The sequence below is a fragment of the Lithobates pipiens genome, unplaced genomic scaffold (genome assembly GCF_037356315.1).
Source record: "Lithobates pipiens isolate NorthernLeopardFrog02 unplaced genomic scaffold, aLitPip1_a1.2 Scaffold_19, whole genome shotgun sequence".
Lineage (NCBI taxonomy): Eukaryota > Metazoa > Chordata > Amphibia > Anura > Ranidae > Lithobates > Lithobates pipiens.
The window spans coordinates 74,509,653-74,536,020 of NW_027507764.1; the positions used below are offsets into that span (position 1 = coordinate 74,509,653).

The 26,368-nt window shown below is 44.1% G+C and overlaps 1 protein-coding gene across 2 annotated transcripts in view; it reads left to right on the plus strand.

The window, feature by feature from the left end:
• The window catches only part of SLC39A12 (solute carrier family 39 member 12), a 91,315-nt gene that overhangs the window by 53,047 nt on the left and 11,900 nt on the right, over positions 1 to 26,368 (plus strand). The window contains exon 8 of one of the 2 annotated variants that reach the window (XM_077490912.1): positions 17,448 to 17,483. In XM_077490912.1, the coding sequence (XP_077347038.1) occupies positions 17,448 to 17,483 (36 nt within the window). Of the gene's footprint in view, positions 1 to 17,375; positions 17,484 to 26,368 lie in introns of both variants that reach the window. The other variant, XM_077490911.1, reaches the window with a different exon arrangement.

The window sequence follows — 26,368 nt, forward strand, 5'->3', positions numbered from 1 at the left end:
GATCATCTGAGGTGAAAGCTGGTAGGGCACTCGAGCAGCACTTTTAGGAGAGAAGCAGGCTGTGGATGAACAAACGTGCAAAGAAAGGCACTTCTAAGTGCAGTAGGCCAGTGATTTTTATAGAACACAACAGTTAAAAACACTTACAGAATGTAGAAATATAGTAGGCTCATCAATCAGTTGGGTGCTTCTTAAGGAGTTTGTCAGGAAAGGTTTCACCTGCTTGTGGCACTGTCAGATCTTTGGGCCGCAATAGTGGGTGTCTCCCGGCAATCTGGAGCTGACATCATCTCCTGCAATCAGGTGTCACCTGAGACTGATTGCAGGAGGCGTGTATATATACCCGAAAGATGCTCACACATTTGTCTTGGTATTTTCTTTGAGCCCTGACCTATATTCCTGTATCCCTGCATCCATCCCTGGACCCCTGTCTTGCAGACTTATCCCTTCTTCCTGTTGTCCTCTCCCTGTCCCGTCCTGCTCCCTGTTCTATCTGATTGATCTCTCGTTTATAATCCTGGCTTGATTACGTTTATGATTATATCTTACTCCTGTATTCACATTTGGTTTAGAGAGTTATTATTTTGTGTTATTTGCTGGTTTGCTTTATTGTTTATGACTTATCCTTTTAATAGATCTTACTTTTATTACTTTACATGCGTTTTGGTCTTACCTATTCCAGTCCACACATTTCTGGTCGCACCGGTTTATGACAGAATTTCTGAGCATGCACCGAAATGCGTCACTGCCCCCAATTCAGATGTCTCTTCCAGCCTTTGCGTTCTATGCGGCCCCCGTGGGTTCCATGGTGGTTTCCGGAAGTGCAGCGGCAATCTTACTTCCATGGACCCTTTGTTCCTGCAGCTGTTGGTTGGCACAGAGACAGGGAATGCTATCTAAGGAGCCCCTAACTGATTGCTGAGCCTACTTTAGTTTTACAATCTGTAAATGTTTTTAACCGTTGTGTTCTATTAACATCGCTGGCCTACTGCACTTGGAGGCGCCGTTCTTTGTACATATTGAAATGAATGGGCTGCCCTCTATGGCAAGCACGGAAATGCGCTTATGCTCCATTGCACTTGTATGAGATGAATATAGCATTAACAACACAACACTTTCTCTTTTGAAATCATTATTCTTTCCATTTTTTTAGCCTTTGTTTTAAACCATGGGCCATAAAGCCGCAGTCAGATCAATGTGAAAATAAGAGGAAAAGCGTGACTTTGTTTTGACTCCGCTGTTTACCTGTACAATATTGTGCCGGGTTTTATATGTATTTTCAATTACGTAAGTTACAGTAATACACTTGAGCTCATTTAAGGATTACCAAGCCATAATTTTGCTGTTTTCTTTGTTCATTTCATACGGCTTCCCAGAGCTGCAATCTCTTAACAAGCCACGTAAGACTGTTCTCAGCTGTATTCTATATTAACTCACTCGGTATGCGGCCTTTTAATGCTTTCAAACAAGACATGATTTAGAGCGGAGTTCCAGAATGCTTTGTTCTTCACTTCCTGGAACTTACAATGCAATAAACAAATGTGAATTAGCTTAATGCCGAGTTGCCTTTTGGATTTTGGTAAATATTCTCTTACTGGGAGCGTGAATGCTTTTGTTACATAGAGGGGAAAAAATATTATTTAAACCGGTTTAAATTTACACAGGGAGGTTCAACAAAATAAACCTGCAAAGCAAGATACATGGAGGCAGCCATAACTGATCTCCCTTGAGAATGCTGTTTGCCTGGCTGTCACGTTTGGTCCCGGAAGGATTTACCCCCTTAATGACCAGACCATTTTTTTGCGATACGGCAATGCGTCGCTTTAACTGACAATTGCACAGTCATGCAACGTTGTACACAAACAAAATTGATTTCCTTTTTTTTCCCCACAAATTGCTTTTTTTTTGGTGGTATTTGATCACCTCTGTGGTTTTTATTTTTTGTGCTATAAAAAAAAAAATATCGACAATTTTGATAATTACTTAGTGAGTTAGATAGTCACCTTCAGGTGATTGGACACTGGCAACCCTAATTACAAGAGACATACCTGGTGTATACTTACATGCCTTCCAGGATACACGCTTAGTGAAGCCAGTCTGTGAAGCCGCTCACCCCCATCCGCTGCAGACTCTGCCACATGATCTGAAAAGGGGGGATCCCACGAAGTCTATAGGGTCCCACGTAGTCCTCCGGTTGTCTCCTTTCTCGCCCCCGACCAGCACCATGTTGGTCCTATGCACGTGTAGGGAGTGCGCTTTTGCAGCGGATTTCGGCAGGGAAGGAGAGGGGTGCGTGGTTGCTAGCGCCGTGCACATGCGGTGTGCACAGCGCATCAGTGCGCAGGTGCAAGGTGGCTGTTTTTTAAAAGCCCAGAATGCCAGAGCCCTGTAAGCGGTGGGACACACAGCTGTGGGCAGTAAGCATCTTGGTGGGTTCGGCACCAGGCATATCAACGACACCAACTCGACATCATGGTTGTTCAAACTAAGCTAATAATAATATTGTAAGACTAGGCACAACAGTGATTGCATTCATACTAATACCTCTGCTTTTGCCAGCTTAGGACTATGTATCCCCGTAAGAGGGCTTCAGGGGCAGGTAAAAGAGCCTAGATCTAAGGGTTCTATCCCCCCCAGAAAGACTGGAGGTAGCTGCACAGGATGAGCCATTGCCCCTGTCAGGCTTGCAGCCTTTCCCAACAATGCAGCCCTGCATAGGTCTTTTAAAGACGGTTGTTTGCATTTGCAGTGTATGCTGTACAGGAGAAGTTAGCTGCTTAATCGCAGCATCCTCACAAGAGGGCAAAATTTGGGGTAGTTCCCCTTCCCCTGCCCTAAATCCTCAATCAAGAGGATCAACAATCTGATGAAAGATCACCATCAGGGGACAGTGAACAGGTGCAATCTGATGAGGCGGAGGTATCAGAGGCCTCACAAGCTTTCAGAGATTCATGCTGCATATAACTTACCCTCAGCCTAGACGGCTGAAGCCTCTGTCTCCTACTTGGGTTTTTTCTTAAATTCCGATAGGCTTCTTATACCTTTCCAAGTCTGTCCATTACTACAAAGATGTGTAGAACCTCCACAAGGTCCTCATGCAGGTGCTTACTTACAAACCAGCCAAACGCACAATTGCTGAAATGCCCACGGCCATATCACCCTGAAAGCACCCAATCTCGTCTGATCTCAGAGGCTAAGCAGGGTTGGCCTGGATGGGAGACCGTCTGGGAATACCAGGTGCTGCACATGGTTCTGTGCACGTTGTTGCTAACACAAACAGCTAAATGCATGAGTGCGGGAACGCACATCAGCGGAGGATAACTTATTTTTTATTAGTCCACATATTTGCATAAATTACTTGAGTATTGGAATGTACAAGATGCATGTGGCAGAACATGTAATACACATAGTGATACAAGTTTTTTTTCTATTTGTGGTGGACTTACATAGTTGCATGAGAATGCTTGGTCGTTAAGTGCTTACTTGCGCAGAAATGCCTAAAATCGCCTGAATGCCTAAAATCTCATAATTGCCTAAAAACGCATAAATGCCTGTTTGCATAAAGATACGGTGTTGCAAAAGAGTGCTTAACCCCACAAGAGCCCTTGTTTGCCCAGGAATACCTGCTCACACAGAAAGGCTTGTTTTTACAGAAATGCCTAAATTGCATAAGAATGCTTGGGTGCATAAAGTTGCGGGTTCACACCAGGGTGTTTGACTTCACAAGAGTCCTTGATTACCCAAGGACACTTGGTCACGCGGAGAGGCTTGTTTTACAGAAATGCCTAAAAAAAGCATAAAGATGCTTGATTGCATAAAGATGCTGGATCACACACACGCGGAGAAGCTAATTTTTTTTCAGAAATGCTTAAAATCACATAAAGATGCTGGATCGCACAGGGGTGCTTGATCACACAAGAGTCCTTGGTCTCTCAAGGGTATTTGTCCGCACAGTAGTGCTTATAATGCATAGAATGTTTGGTCGCATAAAAGATGCTGAATCGCATAAGAATGCATGATCGCCTAAGGTTGCATGATCACCTAGATTCGCATGGTTGCATAACAAAGCATGTTAATTTAGCCTCATTAATTATACAGGATTCCTTATGTTCACATAAGAATATGTGTCTGCCTGGATACAGGATGTGTAATCTTGCATTGCACATTCAGAGACTCTTGCTTGCAAGGTGCCCGTTCCATAGAACACGTGCTATAGGTATGCGTGTGTACAGCACACATGTTTAATGTTTTAAACATATTATAGAAAATTCATGCTTCCATGAACGCACGCTTCTTTTGAGGCATATGGCGTTAACTCTTACCACTTACACATACGGAGAATCGTTTGCACATGTGTTTTCAGAACTTGTCTGCATTTCCCAGGGAAACAGCACCTCTTCTGGTTGGCAGGCTTGCCCTTGTGGTTTGCCACCATGCTCAAGTCTTTTATAAACTGCTAGGACCCGCCTCTAGCGGGTCTAAAGGGCTCAGGGTATAGCTGTAATGGCATACCAAGGCAGTCTGCTGACGATAGATCAATCGGTAGCATGGCTGGACCTAAGTGTGTCCAGCGTGGTCTTTATAGCCCCTATGGAGCCTAGAGTATTTGGGGACATAGCCCAAAGCAGAGTATCTTTTACCCGAATCAAAGGCCAAGACCATAAAGATATGGCCCAAGTGGGCAAAGCAAGGGATAGACCTTCCATTTACCTTTGTATGAGGTTGTTTGGGATGATGGTAGCCTCATTCAAGGCTGTTCCTTTCGCCCAGTTTTCACTCAACGCCATTACTGAACAGCATACTGTCTACTTGGAGCAAGAGGATCAAAGCCTTTGTTTTTCTCAGGCACCTGACATTAGAAGCACGTAAGAGCCTCAGTTGGTGGTTGTTAGCCAAAAGTCTACAGGAAAATCCTTTATTCCAGTCACCAGGAAAGTGGTAACTATGGATACCAGCCTTATACTGTAGGCTGGGGTGCAGTCCTCGAAGAGCTTTCGCTCCAAGGAAAGTGGTCCAAACCGAAAGGTTCCTGCCCGTCAATATTCTGGAGATTCAGTATGTTTGGCCCTCAGGGCCTGGACTTACATTTCACAAGGCTGTCCTGTCCGGATACAATCCGACAATGCTACAGCAGTGTCCTATATCAAGCAGACACCAGGAGTCCGAATGCCCAGAGGGAGGTGAACCATTTTTGTTTGGACAGAGAGGTATGTTCCTTGCCTCTCTGCAGCCTTCATTCCAAGGATGGAAATTTGGCAGGCGGATTATCTAAGCCTCCAGCAGCTGTGTCCAGGAGAATGTTCTCTACACCCCTCCATATTTCAGGCTATATGCCAGAAATGGGGTACCCCGGCTGTAGATCTTCTATGCTCAACATAAAGCCAGATGATTTTTTTGGCAAGAACAAAGGGTCCACTAGTATGCGGAACAGATGCATTGATAATTCCTTGGGGTCAGTTCTCTCTGACCTAGGTATTTTCTCCAGTTCCGCTCCTGTGCCTTCTTCACAGGATCGGGGCGGGGAAGTAATTGGTTATTCTGGTGACTCCAGCCTGGCCCAGAAGGGCCTTGGTATACAGGAATCGTAAACAAGGCAGTAGGAAGACTATGGATTCTTCCACTACGCCTAGACCTGCTCTTGCAGGGACTAGTATTCTATCCTTCCTTACGGAATCTAAATTGGATGGTTTGTCTGTTGATACCTACATCCTGAAAAGTCATGGGCTTTCGGGTCCAGTTCTCTCTACTCTGGTTAATGCTAGGGGGCCGGGATCCAGGCTCATCTATCACAGAGCCTAGAAGGTGTATGTTTCCTGGTCAAGTCTCACCTTTTTTACAGTTAGGGGTAGAAATGAAACTGGCCTTGAGCACATCAACGGTCAGTTCTTGGCCTTATCAGTTTTTTCAGAGGCCACTCGCCTCTTATTCCGTAGTCCGTGCTTTTTATCCAAGGGGTTTCGCATTTAATTCCGCTAGTTGATTCTCCCTTGTGCCCGTGGGACTTGAATGGTCTGTTTTTGCAAAAACAGCCTTCTGAACCAATACGCCATATTGCTTTGGTTCTTTTGACCAGATGATCGAGTTTTCTGGTTTGTCATATCCTCTGCTAGAAGGATATCAGAATTAACAGCTTTTTGATGCCTAAGATGGTATCAGGATTTCATTTGAAACAAGATGTTGTCCTACCATCCTTGTATGGGTCCGCATTCTGCGGAAGAAAGATTGTTACACTCTCTTGATGTAGAAAGAGCAGTCAAGGTCTATCTGAAAGAGATTGCTCTGATACAAAAAGCTCAAGGGATATCAGAATTAACAGCTTTTTGATGCCTAAGATGCCTAAGATGGTATCAGGATTTCATTTGAAACAAGATGTTGTCCTACCATCCTTGTATGGGTCCGCATTCTGCGGAAGAAAGATTGTTACACTCTCTTGATGTAGAAAGAGCAGTCAAGGTCTATCTGAAAGCGATTGCTCTGATACAAAAAGCTGAATGTTTGTGCTGCTGGAAGGTCCTAGAAAGGGCCAGGCAGCGTCAAAACCCACTATCTCTAGATTGATTCGACAGGTTATTGTTCAGGCTTATGGTGATTCAAGATTCCTCCTTTTCTGGTTAAAGTGCACTCAACTAGAGCAGTTAGTGCTTCATGGGCAGTGCATCACCAGGCCTCCGTGGCTGAGATCTGCAAGGCTGCAACTTGGTCTTCAGTCCATACATTCACTAGATTTTATCAGGTGGATGTAAAAGGACATGAGGATGCCGCTTTTGGGCGCAGTGTGCTGCAGGCAGCAGTATAGGTCCTCTTGTCCGTTGGAGGTCTATGTTTTCTGATCTGTGTCTCCCTCCCCTCAAATTTGGGCATTTAAAAAAAAAAACAGCTTACTTGTAAAATCCTTTTCTTGGGAATACATCATGGGACACAGAGCTCCCCCTCTTCAGGATTATACGTTGGGATACTTATTGCTTTGCTACAAAACTGAGGTATTCTCAATATGGGAAGGGTTATATAGGGGAGGAACTCACCTTGTAATTAGAGTTGCCATTGTCCAATCACCTGATGGTGACTATCTAATCCACTAAGTAATTATAAAAGGCTCTGTGTCCCGTGATGTATTCCCAAGAATAGGATTTTACAGGTAAGCTGTTTTTTAAAAATCCTATTTTACTTTTTGCTATAATAAATATCCCCAAAAAAAAAAAAAATCGTCATCAGTTTAGGCCAATATATATTCTACATATTTTTGTTAAAAAAATAAAAATAATTAAGCGTATATTGATTGGTTTGCGCAAAAGTTATAGCGTTTACAAAATAAGGGATATATTTATGGCATTTTTATCTTTTTTTATTTTATTTTTTTTACTAGTAATGACGGTGATCAGCGATTTTTAGTGGGACTGCGACATTGCCACTGATCACTGTACAAATGGCAGTGGCAGGGAAGGGGTTAACACTGGGGGACGATCAAGGGGTTAAATGTGTTCCCTAGGGAAGGTTTCTAACTGTGGGGGCAGGGGTCTGACAGGGAGTAGAGAGAGAGATCGCTGTTCCCGATCACTAGGAACAGACGATCACATACTCCTCTGTCAGAACGGGGATCTGTTTGTTTATATTGACAGATTCCTGTTCTGGCTCTGTCTCTGGGGAGCGAATGCGGGTGGCCCGGCAGACATCACGGCTGCTGGCCACAAGCATCAGCTCTGGAGATGCGCTGTGGGTGCACACATGCCTTCTATTGTTCCTAGAGGGGCTGAAGTACAGCTACTGCGATTTGCGCAGCCAAGCCAACCTGCCACAAGCGGGTAAGCCTTTTGCTGTCAGAGCTGTTTTTGTGTTTTTTGGGGGTTTTTTTGCACACATGTTAAAGTCATTTTAGGCCTGAAGATTACGTGAAACCCCCCAAAACATTATATCTTTTCTGAAAGCAGACAGGCAGAAGAAGGAGAGCCAGCAACCTTGTAGTCCATATTATAAAGCTCTGATGTAGCCAATAAACTTTATAATATGGACTACAGGGTTGTTGGCTCTCCTTGTTCTGCTTGTTACATCCAGTGTGAGAGGACACACTGAGCCTAGGCACCTATGCTGTGGACCGCACATCAAGGTTGGGTGGCTCCCAGTAGTGAGGGCTACACTTACCTTACTTTTCTGAAAACAACATTTAAATTGTAGTAGCTCCAATGTTTTATGACACACGATATTAGTGAAACCGTTTATAAAATAACTGTCCCTTACGTTAATTCTGGGGCACTCAACCACAAAAAATTGGAAATTTTTGGTAAATAAAATTTGAGGTGGTGCTGAACAAATAGACACCCAACATGTCCAAGCTTTAAAATTGAGTGTGCCCATGAAATGCAACAAACTTTGTTACCCTATATTTTCCATAGGTGATACTTTAAAAGTCCCTGCAAGTCGTCACATTAGAGTTAACCATTAATAATGGACTTAGAATTATTGATCTCAATCCAGCATGTGTAGCAATATGTAACATACATAGTACAATCAACTTTTTTCAGGTGTATAATTAGCATTTTCATGCATAGGTGCCCCTGACACTTGATGGCCAAAATCATTAGACAATCTGTTATTTGGACAGTTCCGTTTTGACATTTTTGAGACCAAAATAAACAAAGGAAAAGTTTGGAAAACTTCTGCCAAACGGACTATAAATCGAAAGGTTAATGTGTTTCTTGCCCGAACAGTTTGCACTAGGCCTATGTGACAAAATGAACAAAAAGCTAATTTATGTCGATTGAATGATTTATAGATCAAAATTCGGTCATTACAAAATTGTTTGCTCTCACGTTTTTGTTTCTCAAAAATGCATTCAAATGATTTTTCTACAGGTGTATGGCTGTAATTAGTTACATTCATATGTGTATGTGGTGGTGGGGGGGGGGGCTCAAAAAAATTGTTGTGGGGTGGTTAGGTGCCATTTAAATTTTTTACACTTTTTATTTATTTTTATTTTTTTACTAAACCTTGTTTTTCCTCACATAGAGAACAAAAAGTCCCCTATTGTATGTGATGCATTTTTTGCTGACAGGTGAGTATGACATATCAGGGGTCTAAAACACCCCTGATGTGTCACCTTTCCTCCAATGAAGCTAATGGAACACAAATCGCCCTCCATTCCGCCTGGCGGCAGTGATCATAGGGGAAGTGTTTAACCACTTCAGCCCTGGAAGAATTTATCCCCTTCCTGAGCAGAGCACTTTTTGCGATTCAGCACTGCGTCGCTTTAACGCAATTAAAAAATTGCTCTTTTTTTTTGTTTATAGCACAAAAAATAAAACCCGCAGAGGCGATCAAATACTACCAAAAGAAAACTCTATTTATGGGAAAAAAAGGACATCAATTTTATTTGGGTGCAAAGTCGCACAAGCCAGTACAGCGGAAGACAGCGCCGTGTCAACATTGAAAGAAGAGAGAAGAAGAAGGACAGAGGAGACCGGGCTCCTCTGCTAGTAAAAGAGCTCCAAGAAGACAGAGGAGGAGCTCGGGAGAAGACGTGGGAGAAGAGGCCGGACACCGGGATAAGTCGGAAGAAGACCCCCGACAACCCCGGAGCAGATTAATAAATTAATTTTAAAACCTGTGTAGTGTTTTTTTTTACACGTTTTCCCCAGGTGAATGGGTAGGGGTACGATGTACCCCTTACTCATTCACATAGGGTGGGGGGCCGGATTCCGATAAGCCCCCCGCCCGCAGACCCCGACAACCAACAGCCAGGGTTGTCGGGAAGAGGCCCTTGTCCTCATCAACATGGGCATAAGGTGCTTTGGGGTGGGGAGCCACAGGGCGTCCCCCTTCCCCAAAGCACCAACCCCCCCATGTTGAGGGCACACAGCCTGGTACGGTCCAGGGGGGGGGGCACTCGCTCGTCCCCATCCCCTTCTTGACCGCAAAGGCTTTGTGCTCGGATAAGGGTCTGGTATGGACCTTAGGGGGACCCCACGCTGTTTTTTTGGCGTAGGGAGGTTCCCCTTAAAATCCATACCAGACCTAAGGGCCTGGTATGCTCCCGGAGGGGGAACCAACGCCGTTTTAAAAAAAAATGGCGTGGAGTTCCCCCTTGAGAGCTCATTCTCTGATTGGCCCCGGCCAAAGTCGCCTGGCCAGGGGGCGAATTACAACACGACAAGTCATGTCCAAATAGCCTCCAAAAGTCGCGTTGGGAGTCGTGTTGCCCCTGTGTGAACCGGCTCTTATAGGACACGCTGCGGAGGCGTATCCTAAATACGCACGTCCTGTCCGTTATCCAATTGGCGGAAGCCGACATGGCGTCATCCGGACCGGCCAACAATGTTACTGCGCATGCGCCCACCGGAGATTAATGCGACCAGTACACAGGAAATGATAGAGCCCATCACATGACAAACACTGAACGGAAGGACGGCAGAAGGGGAGGAACCATCTAATCGAGCAAGTGCAGCATCATATGGTCTAAAGTTGCCCATGACGCTAGGTGGCCACAAAGTAGCCCACACTGCCCACATACAGCGGTGCATCCGGGATCAGACAAAAATGCGCCAAATCATACCCAAGTAAACCAATGAAGTAAAGATATAAAAACAAAAAATACCCCCCCCCCCCCCCCCCCAGGTATAGGTTAGCATAAGCTGCCGCACAGCATGGGACTCTTAAAATACAAACACGTTACGTGTCAATATGAATCTGAGGAGTTCAACAACAAATTCACAGAACTCCCAATGATGATGATCTTGTTCCCTTAAAAAGGTACGTACAGTCCCAATGCCCTGCTCGTGAGGGATGCTGGAGTAAAGAGCCTCCACATCCAGAGTCATGAGCAGGGCATCGGGAGGTACGACCATACCTTCAATATGCTTAAGTAGATCCAGAGTATCTCTGGTGTAAGATGGTAATGCTAATACGTGTGGCAATAAAATGGATGGAGTCCACAAAACAACTGGCATTTTCAGTTAAAGAGCCAATGCCTGATACTATAGGCCTACCCAGAGGAGCAGTAGAATGTTTATGTATTTTAGGTAGGGCATAGAATGTTGCCATTCTGGGATTTTTCACGTTCAAAAATTCATATATGTCGTTATCAATGAGGCCTTTTTGATAAGCGGATCCAATAATTGCTATGTATCCATTCCTGAAAAGTTGAATCTGTGTAGACGTAATTTGCTTATACCATTCCTTATTGCAAAGAATCCTATGTACCATGGCTGTGCAAGATTTGTTAGTCATAAGGACAATGTTTTCGCCCTTATCGGCAGGCTTTATAACAAGGTTCCTCCCAGCGACACCAACAATGGGGCACTATTCCTCCCAGTGACACCAACAATGGGGCATAATTCCTCCCAGTGACACCAATGATGGAGCACTATTTTACCTTTTATTTACTCCCACTGACACTGGGGTATTTTCTACTTCCGCTGGCCATAGTCTGGCCCATGTAAAGTCTAAAGGACAAACTGGCCCTTTGTTCAGAAAGTTTGGAGATCCCTGGCTTAAAGTGTAAATAAAGGCAAAAATAGGTTTTCTTTATTGCGGCGTCCCCGTTTTGGTAGATTCACCCTCTCTGTTTGTCCTGGAGATCATTATCACCAAAAGTGAAAGGGAAAAACATTTTTGGTTGTCACCAGAACAGGAATAGAGGGGAATCTTTTAATGGGGAAATTTGTTTTGGTGACCAGGGATTACCCTCAATTTGCATTCCTCTCACTTTCTACTGTGGCTATGGGACAGGAAGGGAAGGGAAATCTCCTCAAATATTATAGCTTTCCTGAATGCAGAGGCCCCGAAGAATAAAATGATGGCAGTTGCAACACTTTTTATGTTGTACAATATTTGCCCAGCTGTTTATCCAATGTATTTTTTTTTATAGGAAAAAATACAATAAAATTAAAGTGGTTGTGAACCGATTATTATTTTTTTTCAAAATAAAAACTATACTTACAGTACCTGCTCTGTACAGTCGTTTTACACAAAGCAGCCCCAATCCTCTCCCCTGGGGTCCAACGCCAGCGCTCCAGGCCCCTCCTCTTCACCGGGTGCCCCCAGAACTTCCCCTAGAGTCACCTGTGCAGGCTCACTTCCGAGTCCTGCTGCTGGGTCCATTGTCACAGGCAGCGGTACTTGCCCCCCCCCCCTCCTCCTCCCCGTTTCCATGTCACAGGATTTGATTGACAGCAGCAGGAACCCATGACTCCTGCTGCTATCAATCTATCTGATGGAGAGAGCAGTTGCCCCTGTCCCTGACTAGATTGGATCGGGCTTAGGTAAGAAAATGGGGGAGGGGGGGTTGCTGCAGCACAGAGGCTTTAAAACCACTTTTTTAAACCAGACAGCAAGTCTGTTTTTCAAAAGAACAAGCTCTCCAGCAGAATGCATCAGTCACAGTGATAAGACAAACCATTTAACACTGACAGGAGTGCTTACAATGATCAGCTTTTATTTATGTAAAGCCTTTATCCCAAAAGGAAAAAAAAATGTATGTGGTAACTGCTTATACAGTATTAGCTGGAGTTTGGCTTTGGTTTGCTAGTCTATTTAATCTGCTAGAACATCTAACATTCCCCCTCCCTAGACAAGCAATGCTACTGTTTAAATGTGTCCCCTGTGCTCCTTCATCCAGGGTGGGGTCCACTCTAATGTAGGAGGTGAATTTCTGGTCAGATCACCAGGTGAAAACAGAGGGAAAAGCCCAAAACTAATGCAGCCACCACATTTAATGATTGGTAAGCTGCAAAAAATGACATGTTTGGTTTTGGGTTTAATACGGCTTCAAGCTGGGTACACAGTTTGTTTGTTTTTTTTGTCCAACCAGCCAGTTGCAATGACAGGTGCGCTTTAAACATAGAAAAATTACGGCGGAAAAAAAGACGGAGAAGTTCATCAAGTCTGCTCCATTTTTTAAATGTATTTATTTAATTCAACAATTTTTTTTTTTTTGTCTGAGTATAGATCTACTCTATATTGTCAAAAGTATTGGGATGCCTGCCTTTACACACACAAATGAACTTTAATGACGTCTTAGTCCGTAGGGTTCAATATTGAGTTGGCCCACCATTTGCAACTATAACAGCGTCAACTCTTCTAGCTGTCCACAAGCCAGCTTCAACTCTTCAAGGCTGTCCACAAGGTTTAGGAGTGTGTCTATGGGAATGTGTGACCATTCTTTCAGAAGAGCATTTGTGAGATCAGGCACTGATGTTAGACAAGAAGGCCTGGCTCGCCGTTTCCACTCGAATTCATCACAAAAATGTTCGATTGGGTTGAGGTCAGGACTCTGTGCAGGCCAGTCAAGTTCCTCCACCCCAAACTCACTCATCCATGTCTTTATGGACCTTTCTGTGAAATATCATGTGTGGGGGAGGAGGAGAACTTCCGCTACTGATCGCCCAAGGTGAACAGAACGGAAGTGGCAGCGCGTACTTGTCAAAATCAGGTACCTGCTCCCCCCACAACTCCCCAAAAGCTCCATTTTACAAACAGGAGACGGGGAGGAGGCCTTAAAGCGTAACTTCCACTTTTGGGTAGAGATCCACTTTAAGGTTTGCTGAACCTATGTCCAAGTAAGAAGCATACAAATAACAATCTCCATATTAAATGATGGATCACCATGTTCTATACATGGACATGCAAAATATGCAATGATAGCTGAAAATAAAAAAATACATTTTATGGTAAATTATGCATGTGTTATAACTTAGTGAATTGAGTCTAACGTCAATTTTTGCAATAAAACGACACAGGCACTTGACATTATCCACACAGCATGGTGAAATACCAGGGAAGTGAAATGTTTTGGTCTTCTGTTCTCCCGGCCCGTAGGACTCTGTATTATGGTATGTCTGTTCTGACTCAATCCACAGAACTGCTTTCAGCATAAACAAGAGCACTCGGTCTGCCCAACATCAGAAATAGCTGAAATTGTATCAGGCTGAAGAATTTGTGCTCTTGATGCGCAGCTTCTGCTTAAAGGGTCAGTCCACCCAAAACTGTCAGATGTCAAATTTATGAGGGTGGGCTGAGACCTCCGTGTTGGATTTGTCCATCCTAGCAGACTCTCTGCAAGCAGTGTGCGTCTCTGACTGTGTGGCCAACCTACCAGATTGAAATTTACTGACACGACACCCAACATTTAGGCTCCATGCATTTTTTTAAGCTCCTAGAAGCTGTTATTAGCATTTTTTTTTTTCTGCCCCTAGAAGCTAAATAGCTTTATCCTATGTACATAGCTCCCAACTGTCCCTGATTTGGTGCAATGTCCCTCTGTCCCTCATTCCTCATCTGTCCCTTATTTTGGTCTGATCTATATAGATGTATATAAAATGCAGTTTTTATCTATCAAAAATAGTTTTCCAGTGCTAAACCTTTCATCTGATTTCTAAATTGCTGCATTTGTAAATTCCAAGAGCCAATATAAAGGAATAATAGTGGTAAAAAAAAAGCACTTGTGGGTTTAACCAGTTCCCGACCGGCGCACGACGATGTACGTCGGCAGAATGGCACGGGCAGGCAAACCGGCGTACAGGTATGTCCAGTTGAATTTGCCGCCCTGCCATCGCGGGCGCGCATGCTGGTCGGGACCCCGTGAGTCCGGTCATGGGTCCCGCGGACTTGATCACCGCAGGGATACCCGCGATCGTCTCACGGGCAAGGAGAACGGGGAGATACCGTTGTAAACAGCATCTCCCCGCTCTACCTAGCAACAAGTGACACTGATCTCTGCTTCCTGTGATTGGAGCAGAGATCAACGTTCACTAGCACACAGCCCAGCCCCCCACAGTTAGCAACACGCCCCTAGGACACACTTAACCCCTACACTGTCACCCCCTGGTTAACCCCTTCACTGCCTGGGCCATTTACACAGGAATCAGTGCATTTGTATAGCACTAATTGCTGTATAAATGACAATGGTCCCAAAAATGTGTCAAAAATGTCCAATGTGTCCGCCATAATGTCGCAGTCACAATAAAAATCGCTGATCACCGCCATTACTAGTAAAAAAAAAAATTCTTAATAAAAATGCCATAAAACTATCCCCTATTTTGTAAACGCTATAAATTTTGCGCAAACCAATCAATAATCGCTTATTGCGATTTTTCTTTTAACAAAAAATATGTAGAAGAATACGTATCGGCCTAAACTGAGGAAAAAAAATGTTTTTTTTATATATTTTTAGGGGATATTTATTATAACAAAAAGTAAAAAATAATGTATTTTTTTTCAAAATTGTCGCTATTCTTTTGTTTATAGTGCAAAAAATAAAAACCGCAGAGGTGATCAAATACCGCCAAAAGAAAGCTCTATTAGTGGGAAAAAAAGGACATAAATTTTGTTTGGGAGCCACGTGGCACGACCGCGTAATTGTCAGTTAAACCGACGCAGTGCCGAATCCCAAAAAGTGGTCTGGTCTTTGGCCTACAAAATGGTCCGGTCTGAAAGTGGTTAACCAATCTTGTTTTTTTTTTTTTTTTACAATTCTCCTTTAACCCTTCTCCTTCTACTCCCGCCCAAAGACGTCATATGACTTTCAGTGGGAATATCTGAATATCTGAATGATCCCTGCAGCTACAGATATATATATATAGATATATATATATATATATATATATATATATATATATATAGATATATATATATATATATATATATATATATATATATATATATATATATATAGGTGTGTGCCTTTCCAAATCATGTCCAATCAACTGAATTTACCACAGGTGGACTCCAATTAAGTTTTAGAAACATTTGAAGGATGATCAGTGGAAACAGGAGGCACCTGGACTCAATTTTGAGTATCATGTCAAAGGCTGTGAATACTTATGTACATGTGATTTTTTTTTCATTTTTAATATAAATGTAAAGATTTCAAACAAACTTCTTTCATGTTGTAATTTTGGGGTATTGTTTGTAAAATTTTGAGGAAAAAAAATGAATTTAATCCATTTTGGAAAAAGGCTGTAATGTAACAAAATGTGGAAAAAGTGAAGTGCTGTGAATACTTTCCAGATGTACTGTAGGTTCTTCTGATGCATGTGTTTGTTTGTATGTGCTTGTATGTAGGGGTAGGGGGGTTCAAAATTAGTTTTCAGGGGGTTTACGTGCTATAGAATTTGGTTATGACAGGCTCTCTTTAATGAGACATCAGAATTTTTTTAATGGCTCACTTGCCCTCCATTGAAGCTAATGGAGCACAGATAACACTCTATTAGCTTTTTCCCCAGCCTCTGTGTCTGACAAACCTGGAGGTGATGTAATACCCTCCCACTGCTGCTGACATATGTCATACATCAGTATGGTCAAAAGGGTTAAAGACATTGTAAGTACAGTAAAATACCTGTTGGACTGCCAGAAACTCAACTCTTAAAGAGGAAGTAAAGGCAAAAAAAAAAAAAAAAAAACACACCCTGTAAGGCAAAGGCATAATGAGCTAGTATGCATAGCATACTAGCTCATTATGAATAACTTACCTCAGAACGAAGCCCCCGAAGAGGTCCTCCGTCTTCCTCTTCGCCACTGCCATGTATCCCGGAGCGACTTTCGGGTCTCGCTGCTCTGGCGCTGTCATTCGCCGGAGCCAAGATGATGTCACTCCCGCAGGAGCCGACACTCGCGGCATATCGCCGCGATCTGCGGCCTGCCCAGTGCGCCTGCGCGGTGACTGTCTTCGGGTAAATATCTCCTAAACCATATAGGTTTAGGAGATATTTCTTGGACCTACAGGTAAGCCTTAATCTAGGCTTACCTGTAGGTCAAAGTTGGTTGTAAGGGTTTACAACCACTTTAAAGCCGCAGTATAACTAAAATCAGAAGAATCAGAACAAGGAACGTCATTTACAGTTCGTATTATTTGTACCTTGTCCAGATTACTTGTTTTCAGTAGAAATCCTGCTCTATCCGGATCGTGTATTTTCCACAGTCCATAGGCACTTAGTATCTGCTCTTTCCTTCCTCTGCTACCTTTATGAATCACTTCCGACAGTTTTTTCTGACACCAGACAAACCCTGGAAACAGCCCCCCTAGCACATAGGAGGTGATTGACATCCTCAGCTGTGCATGTTTCCCTATACGATTGTTTAGAAGCGTGTGTGTCCCTTCCCTCCACTCAAGTCTCAGGTTACACTCAGCTCTTCCCTTAGTGCTGTGTAATATGTGACATCAGATCCCCACCCCCTGCCTCTTGCAAAGTGGGAAATTCCCTTTGGGTCTGTGCATGTTGAAGCGCTCTGGAGAAGAGAAGACTGCAGATAAACAGGTACAGCTTGTGTAGGAGAATTTACTTCATGACTGTGTATCACCTGAGGCCAGTCTCCTCAGTGGGCTTATGTAAGAGTTTATCATCATATTTAGCATTCGTCTGAGTTTCCATTATACTGTCTTTGTCCAGGGGCTGTCATTGGTCAATGGGCACCTGACACATTCTCATGATCTGCCATTGGAATCCCATTTGAATGATCAGTCAAGAAAAGCAAAATCTACCTCTACAATTCAGCTGGTAAGATGTTTTTCTTTATTATATATTAGCTGTTAATTAAGAGCTTATTTATTACCTTTTTTATTTATTTCTGCAGCAAAACCATAACCATAGTATTTCTTGGAAAGCAATAAAAATTAGGGATGCATTGATACCGGTATTGGTGTCAATACCAAGCATTTGCATACGATTTGCGTCAATACAATGAATGGGCGCAAATCGCACGGCAAAGAATCGCATTTGATTTGAACAGGAATGCGCTGGAATGGGCCCCACCGCTCCTTTGTTTGTGTTTTGTGTGCATAGAAAGGGAAAAGCACCATCTGGTGGACAGTTTAAAACATGTTAGAACTCACAGTACATATCTGGCCACATGCAAAAAAATCTGCATAGGTGTGCCGGTCCGCCTGGAACACCTATCAAATCACGGCCGCTGGAGGTGCTCACAGGGCTAGAGGAGATGTAGAGTAGGGTGACCAGATGTCCCCGGTTTCAGGAGACAGTCCCCGGATTGAGGACACTGTCCCCGGGCCAATTCTGTCCCCGGTTTTGTCCCCGGATTTGACTTCAACAGGGGCTGGGGCAATTTTCAAAGACAGTCAGTGCAGAATAAAAAAAAAATCTGAATTACATACCCCTGCTCCTACTAGTTCCTACTAGCTGTACTAGGGGGTGTATTTTTTCCATTATCTGTGTTCCTTTCTGATGATGATGTGCTGGTCATTTCTTCAGTTTCCGGCACATGTCCATTCAGCTCCGCTCACATGTTCTTCTGCCTTGGCTCAAATCCCAGCCAGCCGTCTGCCTGCTTATCTCCTTGCCTTCCCCGGCAGAGTCATTTTCCTCCTCTCCCCACCCAGTAGTAGCCGGGGCCCAGAGAGTGAGACCTGAGAGGCTGTGAGGCCGGAGGTGGTGACGGGCAGAGAGAGGCAGCTGAGCTCAGCTGATGATATCCAGCAGCAGGAATAGAGGGGAAGCAGATCCAATCGGGGGGCTGCCAGTGCCTTCAAGGCTTCAACACAGGTGTGCTTTAGGGTGTCTGTGAATAGACTACATTTCTGTGTGTCTCTCTGGCATAATGGATGGTATCAGAACTCACAGGCAGCAGCACTTATTGGTCAGAAGTTCACAAAATCAGCACCCAGCAGCCATGGTATGTGACACACTGTGACAGAGCCATCCAGAGCCATGATAGAGCGCCCCCTGCCTGTGAGTTATCATAATGATGATGGTCTTAACCAGTTGCCGATCGCCTGATAGCAAATTTGCTGCTACAGGGGGTCACGCTGCACAAGATCACTTATATACGTAATCCTGCATTTCTGGGTATCAGAGCCAATCAGCGGATCTGGCGGACTCGCCTAGTGGTCTGCCTATGTAAACAAGGCAGTTCTCCATTCTGTCAGTATGGAAGACATTGATCCTGTGTTCCTGCAAAGCAGGTACAGGGATCTATGTCTTCCCTTAGTAAAAGCACTTCCCCCACAGTGAGAAAACACATTTAACTCATTGATTGCCCTAGATGTTATCCCCTTCCCAGGCAGTGTCATTAGTACAGTGACAGTACATATTTTTAGCACTGATCACTGTATTAGTGAATCTTTTCATCGGATATTCCGATGGTGTGGGTGCCTCATCTGACTTTTTTATTTTCGAAAATTCTTCTAAATATTTCCGACGGAACCAATTCCTATTGGGAAAACCACTCGTCTCTATGCTGTTTCGACGGACCAAAAACGACGCATGCTCTGAAGCAAGTACGAGACGGAAGCTATTGGCTACTGGCTATTGAACTTCCTTTTTCTAGTCCCATCGTATGTGTTGTATGTCACCGCGTTCTAGGCGGTCAGACTTTGGTGTGATCGTGTGTAGGCGAGACAGTTTCAGTGGAACTCCTTCGGAACTCTGTCAGAAAAACCTTCAGAGTTTATTCCGACAGGAAAATCAGTCGTGTGTACGCGGCATTAGTGTCCGATTTGTCCACCACAATATCACAGTCCCGCTATGAGTCGCTGATTGCTGCCATTACTAGTAAAAAAAAGTATGTCCCCGGATTTAATTTAAAAAATCTGGTCACCTTAATGTAGAGGTGGTCTGCCCCCAAGCTGACATCACTTCCGCCCTATACAGATGGGGTACATGGATATGTATTGTGAGTTCTAACATTTTTTAAACTGCCCACTAGATGGCGCGTTTCCCTTTCTATACACACACACAGGAGCAGTGGGGGAAAATCGCATGCAATGCGGACAGGAATCGCGCCACAATCCTGTTGAAAACACATGTGATTCTTTGCAGTGTGATTTGCGGCAAATCGCACCGCAAAGTATCGGAAATCGGTATCGCCGAGTACTTGACTGAAAGTATCAGTACTCATACTCGCCGATAATTAAATGGTACCGGTGCAACCCTATTAAAGATGTTACACATCACCTTGAGTTATTGTTTATTGGAAGGGTCTATAACCCTCCCTCTTCTTCATTATAGGGGTCATTTATCTGAATTCCCACCTTTATTCCTCTAAGGGGGCAGTCCAATTTTGAGATGTAAAACTTTACCTTCACCTGAAAATGAAAGTTGCTCTAATTGTTTTTCTTCCCCCAGTTTCTATCTAAACTGCTGAACCTTTTTTGGGGGGAAAGGGAGGGGGTGTACTCAATCACCTAGGTAAGGATGATGTCGCCCAAGCCCCCCCCCCCCCTAAAAGGTCACATTCTAAGCCCCCATACACACAGTTGGACATTCCAACAGAAAATGTCCGATCGTACCGTGTTGTCGGATAATCTGAACGTGTGTGGGCTCCATCTGACTTTTTCCATCGGAATGTCCGAAAAACAAAGTTTGAGAGCTGGATATAAAATTTTCCCGACAACATGATCTGATCGGACTTTGTCCGATCGTTTGTAGAGAATTACGATCGGACAAAGTGCCACACATTCTCAGATCAAATTAGCAGACCAAAGCTATTGGCTACTAGCCTGAACGTAGTCCCGTCGTAACAAACTAACGTCATCACGTTACGTACGATCGGATTTTCCGACAACTTTGTCCGACCGTGTGTATGCAACACCAGTTTCGGACAAAATCTGTTGGAAAAAATCCGACAGATTTTGTGGTCGGAATGTCTGACCGTGTGTATGGGGGCTAAGAGGCTACAGGACCAGTCTCCTTGCACCGCTCAGGTCCCACGTATGCTCAGTGTGAAGTCAGTTGTGAGCCCTCAGGATGCCCAGCCAGATCCACTTTCCTTTGAATGGCTGTTGGGAAGACAGCGGCGGACTCCATGGACTGCAGTCCATCCTAGGAGCCCTTTCACACTGAGCCGCACCGGGTGTTAGAGGTAAATCGCCGCTAGTTTTAGCAGGACATTACACTCATTTTAGCGACGCTTTTCGGCTGCTAGCGGGTGCATTTACCCCCACTAGAGGCTGAAGAAAGCGTTAATAGCGCCCGCTGCTGCCGAAGCGCTTTGCAGGTGCTTCAGCATTGGTGCCCATTCATTTCAATGGGCAGGAGATGTGGAGGAGTTGTGTATACACCGCTCCTCCACCGCCCCCAAAGATGCTACTTTCAGGACTTTTTGTAATGTCCTGCCAGCGTAGCGCCCCTGTGTGAAAGCACTCGGGCTTTCACATTGGGGTGGCAGGGGAGATGTTTTTGCAGGCACTATTTTTAGCCCTTTAGTGCCTGAAAAACGCCTCCAGTGTGAAAGGGGCCTAAATATCAGCAGCAGAGGTGAAGCTTAAAGCTTGTGAGCCCCAGTGCAAAAGTTGATCTGGGCCCCCTTCACTACCACCTGCCCCTTCAACCACTCTAATGCCACGTACACACAACCGGACTTTTCGACAGCAAAGGTCTGATGGAACTAATCCGTCGGACAATTCGATCATGTGTGGGCTCCATCGGACCTTTGCTGTCCAAAAATCTGACGGACTTTAGAAATAGAACATATTTCAAATTTTTCCGCTGGAACTCCACCGGACCCAGTTCCTATCGAGAAATCCGCTCGTCTGTATGCTAGTCCGATGGACGAAAACCAACACTAGGGCAGCTATTGGCTACTGGCTATGAACTTCCTTATTCTAGTCTGGTCGTACGTCATCACTTTCAAATCAGTCGGACTTTGGTGTGATTGTGTGTGGCCAAGTCCGTCTGCCGGGAAAGTCTGGTTGTGTGTACACGGCATAAGTGTCTAAAGAGTTTTTGAGGTCTTGGGGCTGTGCTATGTACAGTGTGAACCAGATTTATTTTTGTGGCTGGGGCTGTGTGCAGGCAGCTTATGTTAGGCCCCTTTCACAAGACAAGCCCACTCGGATCCGTCTCTCCGTTTCTCAGGTGGATCCGAGCGGACCACCCATTGACTCCTATGGGCAGGGGATTGCCCAGCAGACAACATGGCTCTGCAGTGTCACTGTCCGGTAGATCCCATTTCCCCTCCAGGAGGATAACAGCCCAAATCCCATCGCAAGGTGGCCATAAGGTATTTGGACCTTAATTTTTAGGGGTATGCTTCCAAACCTGCTGTTTTTCATGATGTTAGGGCGGGGGTACCGCACTGGACCACTCAGCACTGTATGGGCTATGACCCCTCTAAAACTGTATATCTGTAGTTATGACTGCCCTGGACATATATCTATAGCAGAGAGTGGTCAGATCCAGTAAGGACATAATTTAGCTGCACGTCACACATCACTAGAAAGTTTTGAGGCCTTAATTTTTGTTCTCTGACCAGATAATTCTCCAGCTGGCTAGTTCTTGCCCAAACCTCTGCTTGGGTGTTGGTTCATGTTACTCCTTCTAGTGCTTTGATCTCTACTGCTATCTACGGTCAACACTGCTATGCGATAAGGGATATATTCAGGGTCGCTATGACAGTGACTATTTGTAACCCTTCCGGGAATTAGGAAGGCCTCTGGTCCTTCCTCTCTTTCCCTGTATATTGCCTGAGAGGTGAGAGGGGGAAGATGCTGAGCCACTCCGAATGGACAGGTAAGGACCTCTATGAGGATGCTCCCTGAATAGTTGAGAGGATTCCCTCATCCTTCCCCAAATAAGGGGATGTATTATTATGTCACTAAAAAACTGGGGAGATTTTGTGAACAGTACAGCATTGAATGCATGACCAGCCTATGGTCAGTAGACCAGCTGCGGACAAATGGGCACCATCTAGGATGTACTCTGTGGGTTCACCCTCCCTGCGATGATAAGCCGAGTAGACCATATACCACACGACCTCCAGATTTGGATGCCAGTTTTAATGCATATATCATATAAAAATGTTGGGTATGCTTGTTTTGTATTTTTGGGGGTTTTCTATTTTCCCCTCCCTTTATTATAATTTCATACCGTTACTTATTGTTCAGGCTGGGGTTGCTGGATGGGGCTGGGTTAGCTCCTCTCGGACTAATCCACCCTCTCTCCCATGAGTGCTTCATTGCAAATTCTCTTTTTCCCTGATATAGTTAGTCATGAGAGCAGTGACTTACTGCCCACCATATAACATGTTATACAAATTTTTCTCTTACTTTTCCTCCCCCCCCACCCCCCTCGTTTTCTATTCCTGTCTCTGGTAGCGATGGACTCCATCAAGATAATTTCGCAGAACTTGAAAGGTCTAAATATACCCGAAAAACGGCGTATGCTCCTTAACGACTTATAAAGAGCTAGAGCTGATATAGCATTCATTCAAGAGACCCACTTTAGAGCAGATAGGCCACCTGGCCTTAAAAATAGATTCTACCCTATTGCTTATCATGCCACTAATATTGCTGCCAAATCAAAAGGAGTTTCCATATCCTTCTCTCGGAGATTACCCTGGATTTGTCATGCTACACTGATAGATAGTAACATCCCGTACGATTACTATTCGCCCTATACAATCTCCCGAAGGGAGCGACTTCTCTAACGGCAATGGCTGAATACATTGCTCAGTCTCAGATGCCCCAACTCTCCGCAGACATTATAGAAGAACTAGAAGCCCCCATTACTGTAGAGGAGTTACTGAGTGCGGTAGGTGGATTAGGCCTGGAAAAGCCCCGGGCTCCAATGGCTTTACTTTACAATATTACCAATCTTTACTGCCAAATTTGGGTCTCTATATGGTAAAGGTGTTTAATACACTTAGCTCCGACACAAATTTCCCTAGAGACCCTCTGAAGGCCCACGTTTCTGTACTACCCAAGGAAGGGAAAGACCCATCCTCTTGTGGTAGTTACAGACCTATTTCCCTTCTTAATGTCGATCAAAAATTTTATACAAAGATCCTGGCCACTAGCTTTGCACAACGCCTACAGGATTTCGTTCACCTAGACCAAATGGGTTTTATACCGTCAAGGGAAGCTAGGGACAACACCAAAGTCCATAATCTGGTCCATGTCTCCTCTTTGACCCATACACCTAGTGTATTTCTCAGTACGGATGCTGAAAAAGAATTTGACAGAGTTAACTGGGCTTATATGTCCTCGGTAATCCAACATATTGGCCTGGGAAATAATATGCTTACATGGGTTAATAAGATTTATTCCTCCCCTACTGCCCAGGTCAAGGCCAATTGTATTTTATCGGAACCCTTTCCCATCACCAATGGAACACGCCAAGGGTGCCCACTTTCCCCTTTTCTCTTCACCATATCTCTAGAACCTTCCCTTTGTAAAATTCGGCAGAACCCGGATATATCAGGAATAACTATAGGCGACTCCCAATATAAGATCTCAGCATATGCATTTCATTAACCAACCTTATAGTATCACTTCTCAATCTCCTCAAGGAATTTGAAACCTATGGCACATTCAAATCAACTTTGAAAAATCGTCAGCGATGGGCATCGGAATAACCCCTGCCCTTTTAGCAACATTGAAATCAACTTATAAATTCAAATTAACAGAATGCGCTCTCAAATATCTAGGCACCTATATTCCCAGTGATCTGTCCCACACCTATGAGCTTAATTTCCCACCTCTACTGACCGTGACTCGTGTCCTCGTGGATAGCTGGCATAAGGGATTGCATTCCTGGTTCGGTAGATTCAACCTTATTAAAATTAGTATACTCCCGAAATTTCTCTACTTATTCCAAACCCTACCAATACAGATTCCATCACAAAATAAACAGGAAAAGCACTCTAAACTGTGGAGATTGTGGAATATGTTAATTTTATCTGATGAAGGAGTTTCTCTACTCTACTGTTCTTAGATAAGTGGAAGATACAGGTTCACTTAAGGCCCATACACACGATCAGACTTTTTGACAACAAACATGCAAATTAGCTGTTTTGGAGCAACATCCGACTGTGTGTACGCTCCATCGGACAAACTTTTTTGGTTTTCATCTGACTTTTGTTGGCTGTGCGAATGGACAAACTTTCTGGCAACAAAAGTCTGATGGAGCAAAGTCTGATTGTGTGTACAGAAAACCATAGGACTTTTGTACAAAGTACAAACAGGCATGCTCAGAACCAATGCAAAAGATCAGCCAACAATACAGAAGTTGACCAAAGGTGGCGGTAAAGAGCAGAAAAACCACATGATTTGGTGAAAGTTGGCTGAAAAAGTCCTGCTGTGTGTATGCAATACAAGTTCAGGGCCGACGCCCTTTGTACAAAAATCCAAGGGAAAGTTTGTACAAAGTCCTATCGTGTGTATGAGGCTTTACACATACTACTGTTGGAAGCCCATCGCCAGCCTGACTCACCCAACTCCCCCCCCTTCCCTTCCCCCTCCCCTTCCCCCTCCCTCTGTTTCTTTCTTTTCTTTCTTCTCTATTTCATAGAACCATTTTCTGCTTTCATGGCTCTGCTTGTTGTTAGAAATGTATAACTACAGGGACTAGGCAACACAGAATTGAGTATTGTAACAGTTCGTCACCCAATGAAACTATTGAACGTATCTGCAATATACCACCCTGTGGATGCATTGATTGCACAAGTGTGATAACAAAGTATAAATGTAACTGTGACAGCTCTATGCTATTGTTGTACTTGAGTGTTGCCTTACCTGTACACTAAATCAATAAAACTTTTATATTTGAAAAAAAAAAGAAAAGGTTTTAGGAAACACATTCCCCAGTTCCTTTCAGCGGCCTCAGCTGCACAAAATTAATGAACAGGAAGAACTCTGCACAGCTTTCCTGTTCATTCATAAATGGAAGCATAGTAACACCGCTTACTATGCTTCAGTTGTGAATGAACACCGTGAGTAATTGGTACCAATCACACACTGTGTTCATTTAGAAAAGGAAGCGACCAGTAAATTGCATAGTTACCAGCCCCTTCCCCACTCTCCATCCTGAAGAGTAGTAGAGGGTAGTGGAGGTGAGGGGGTGAGAATCGGCTTTTAGCTACTGCATAGACAGCCAAGTAGAGGATTGGTTCTTCTAATTCCCCCCCTGCAAAGCCTAACGTGACAGGGAGGCCGCATGGGCAGGGTTGCCAATGCGACCCCTGAAGCTCTGCCAGTGGTCAGTAGCTACAGCATTTTGTAGTACTTTTAATTTTCACATGCCCCGAGTGAAGTTCCTCTTTAAGCAATGCCCTATTACAATTTGCTTTAGTACAGACTATAGAAAAAAAGGAGGACTTACTATACAGTTCTAAATCTTCCAGTATAGCCATTGTGGCTATTGTGACTCACAATGATAGGTTTAAAGTGTATGTCAACCCTAATAAACTTCTAACCATTTTTTTCAGGAGCAGTGATTTTAATAATGTTTAAAGTGAAACAATAAAAATGAAATCCTTTAAATATCATGCCTGGGGGGTCCCCTTAGTCTGCATGTGGCACATCTGTGTGATGCGTAGAACAGTGTCATTTAAACTTGCTCATGGCTGTAATGTATTGCTGGCTTCCAGCAATATAGATGAAAAATCAAAGAATAAATCGGCGTGGGTTGAAGATGGATGTACATTGCGG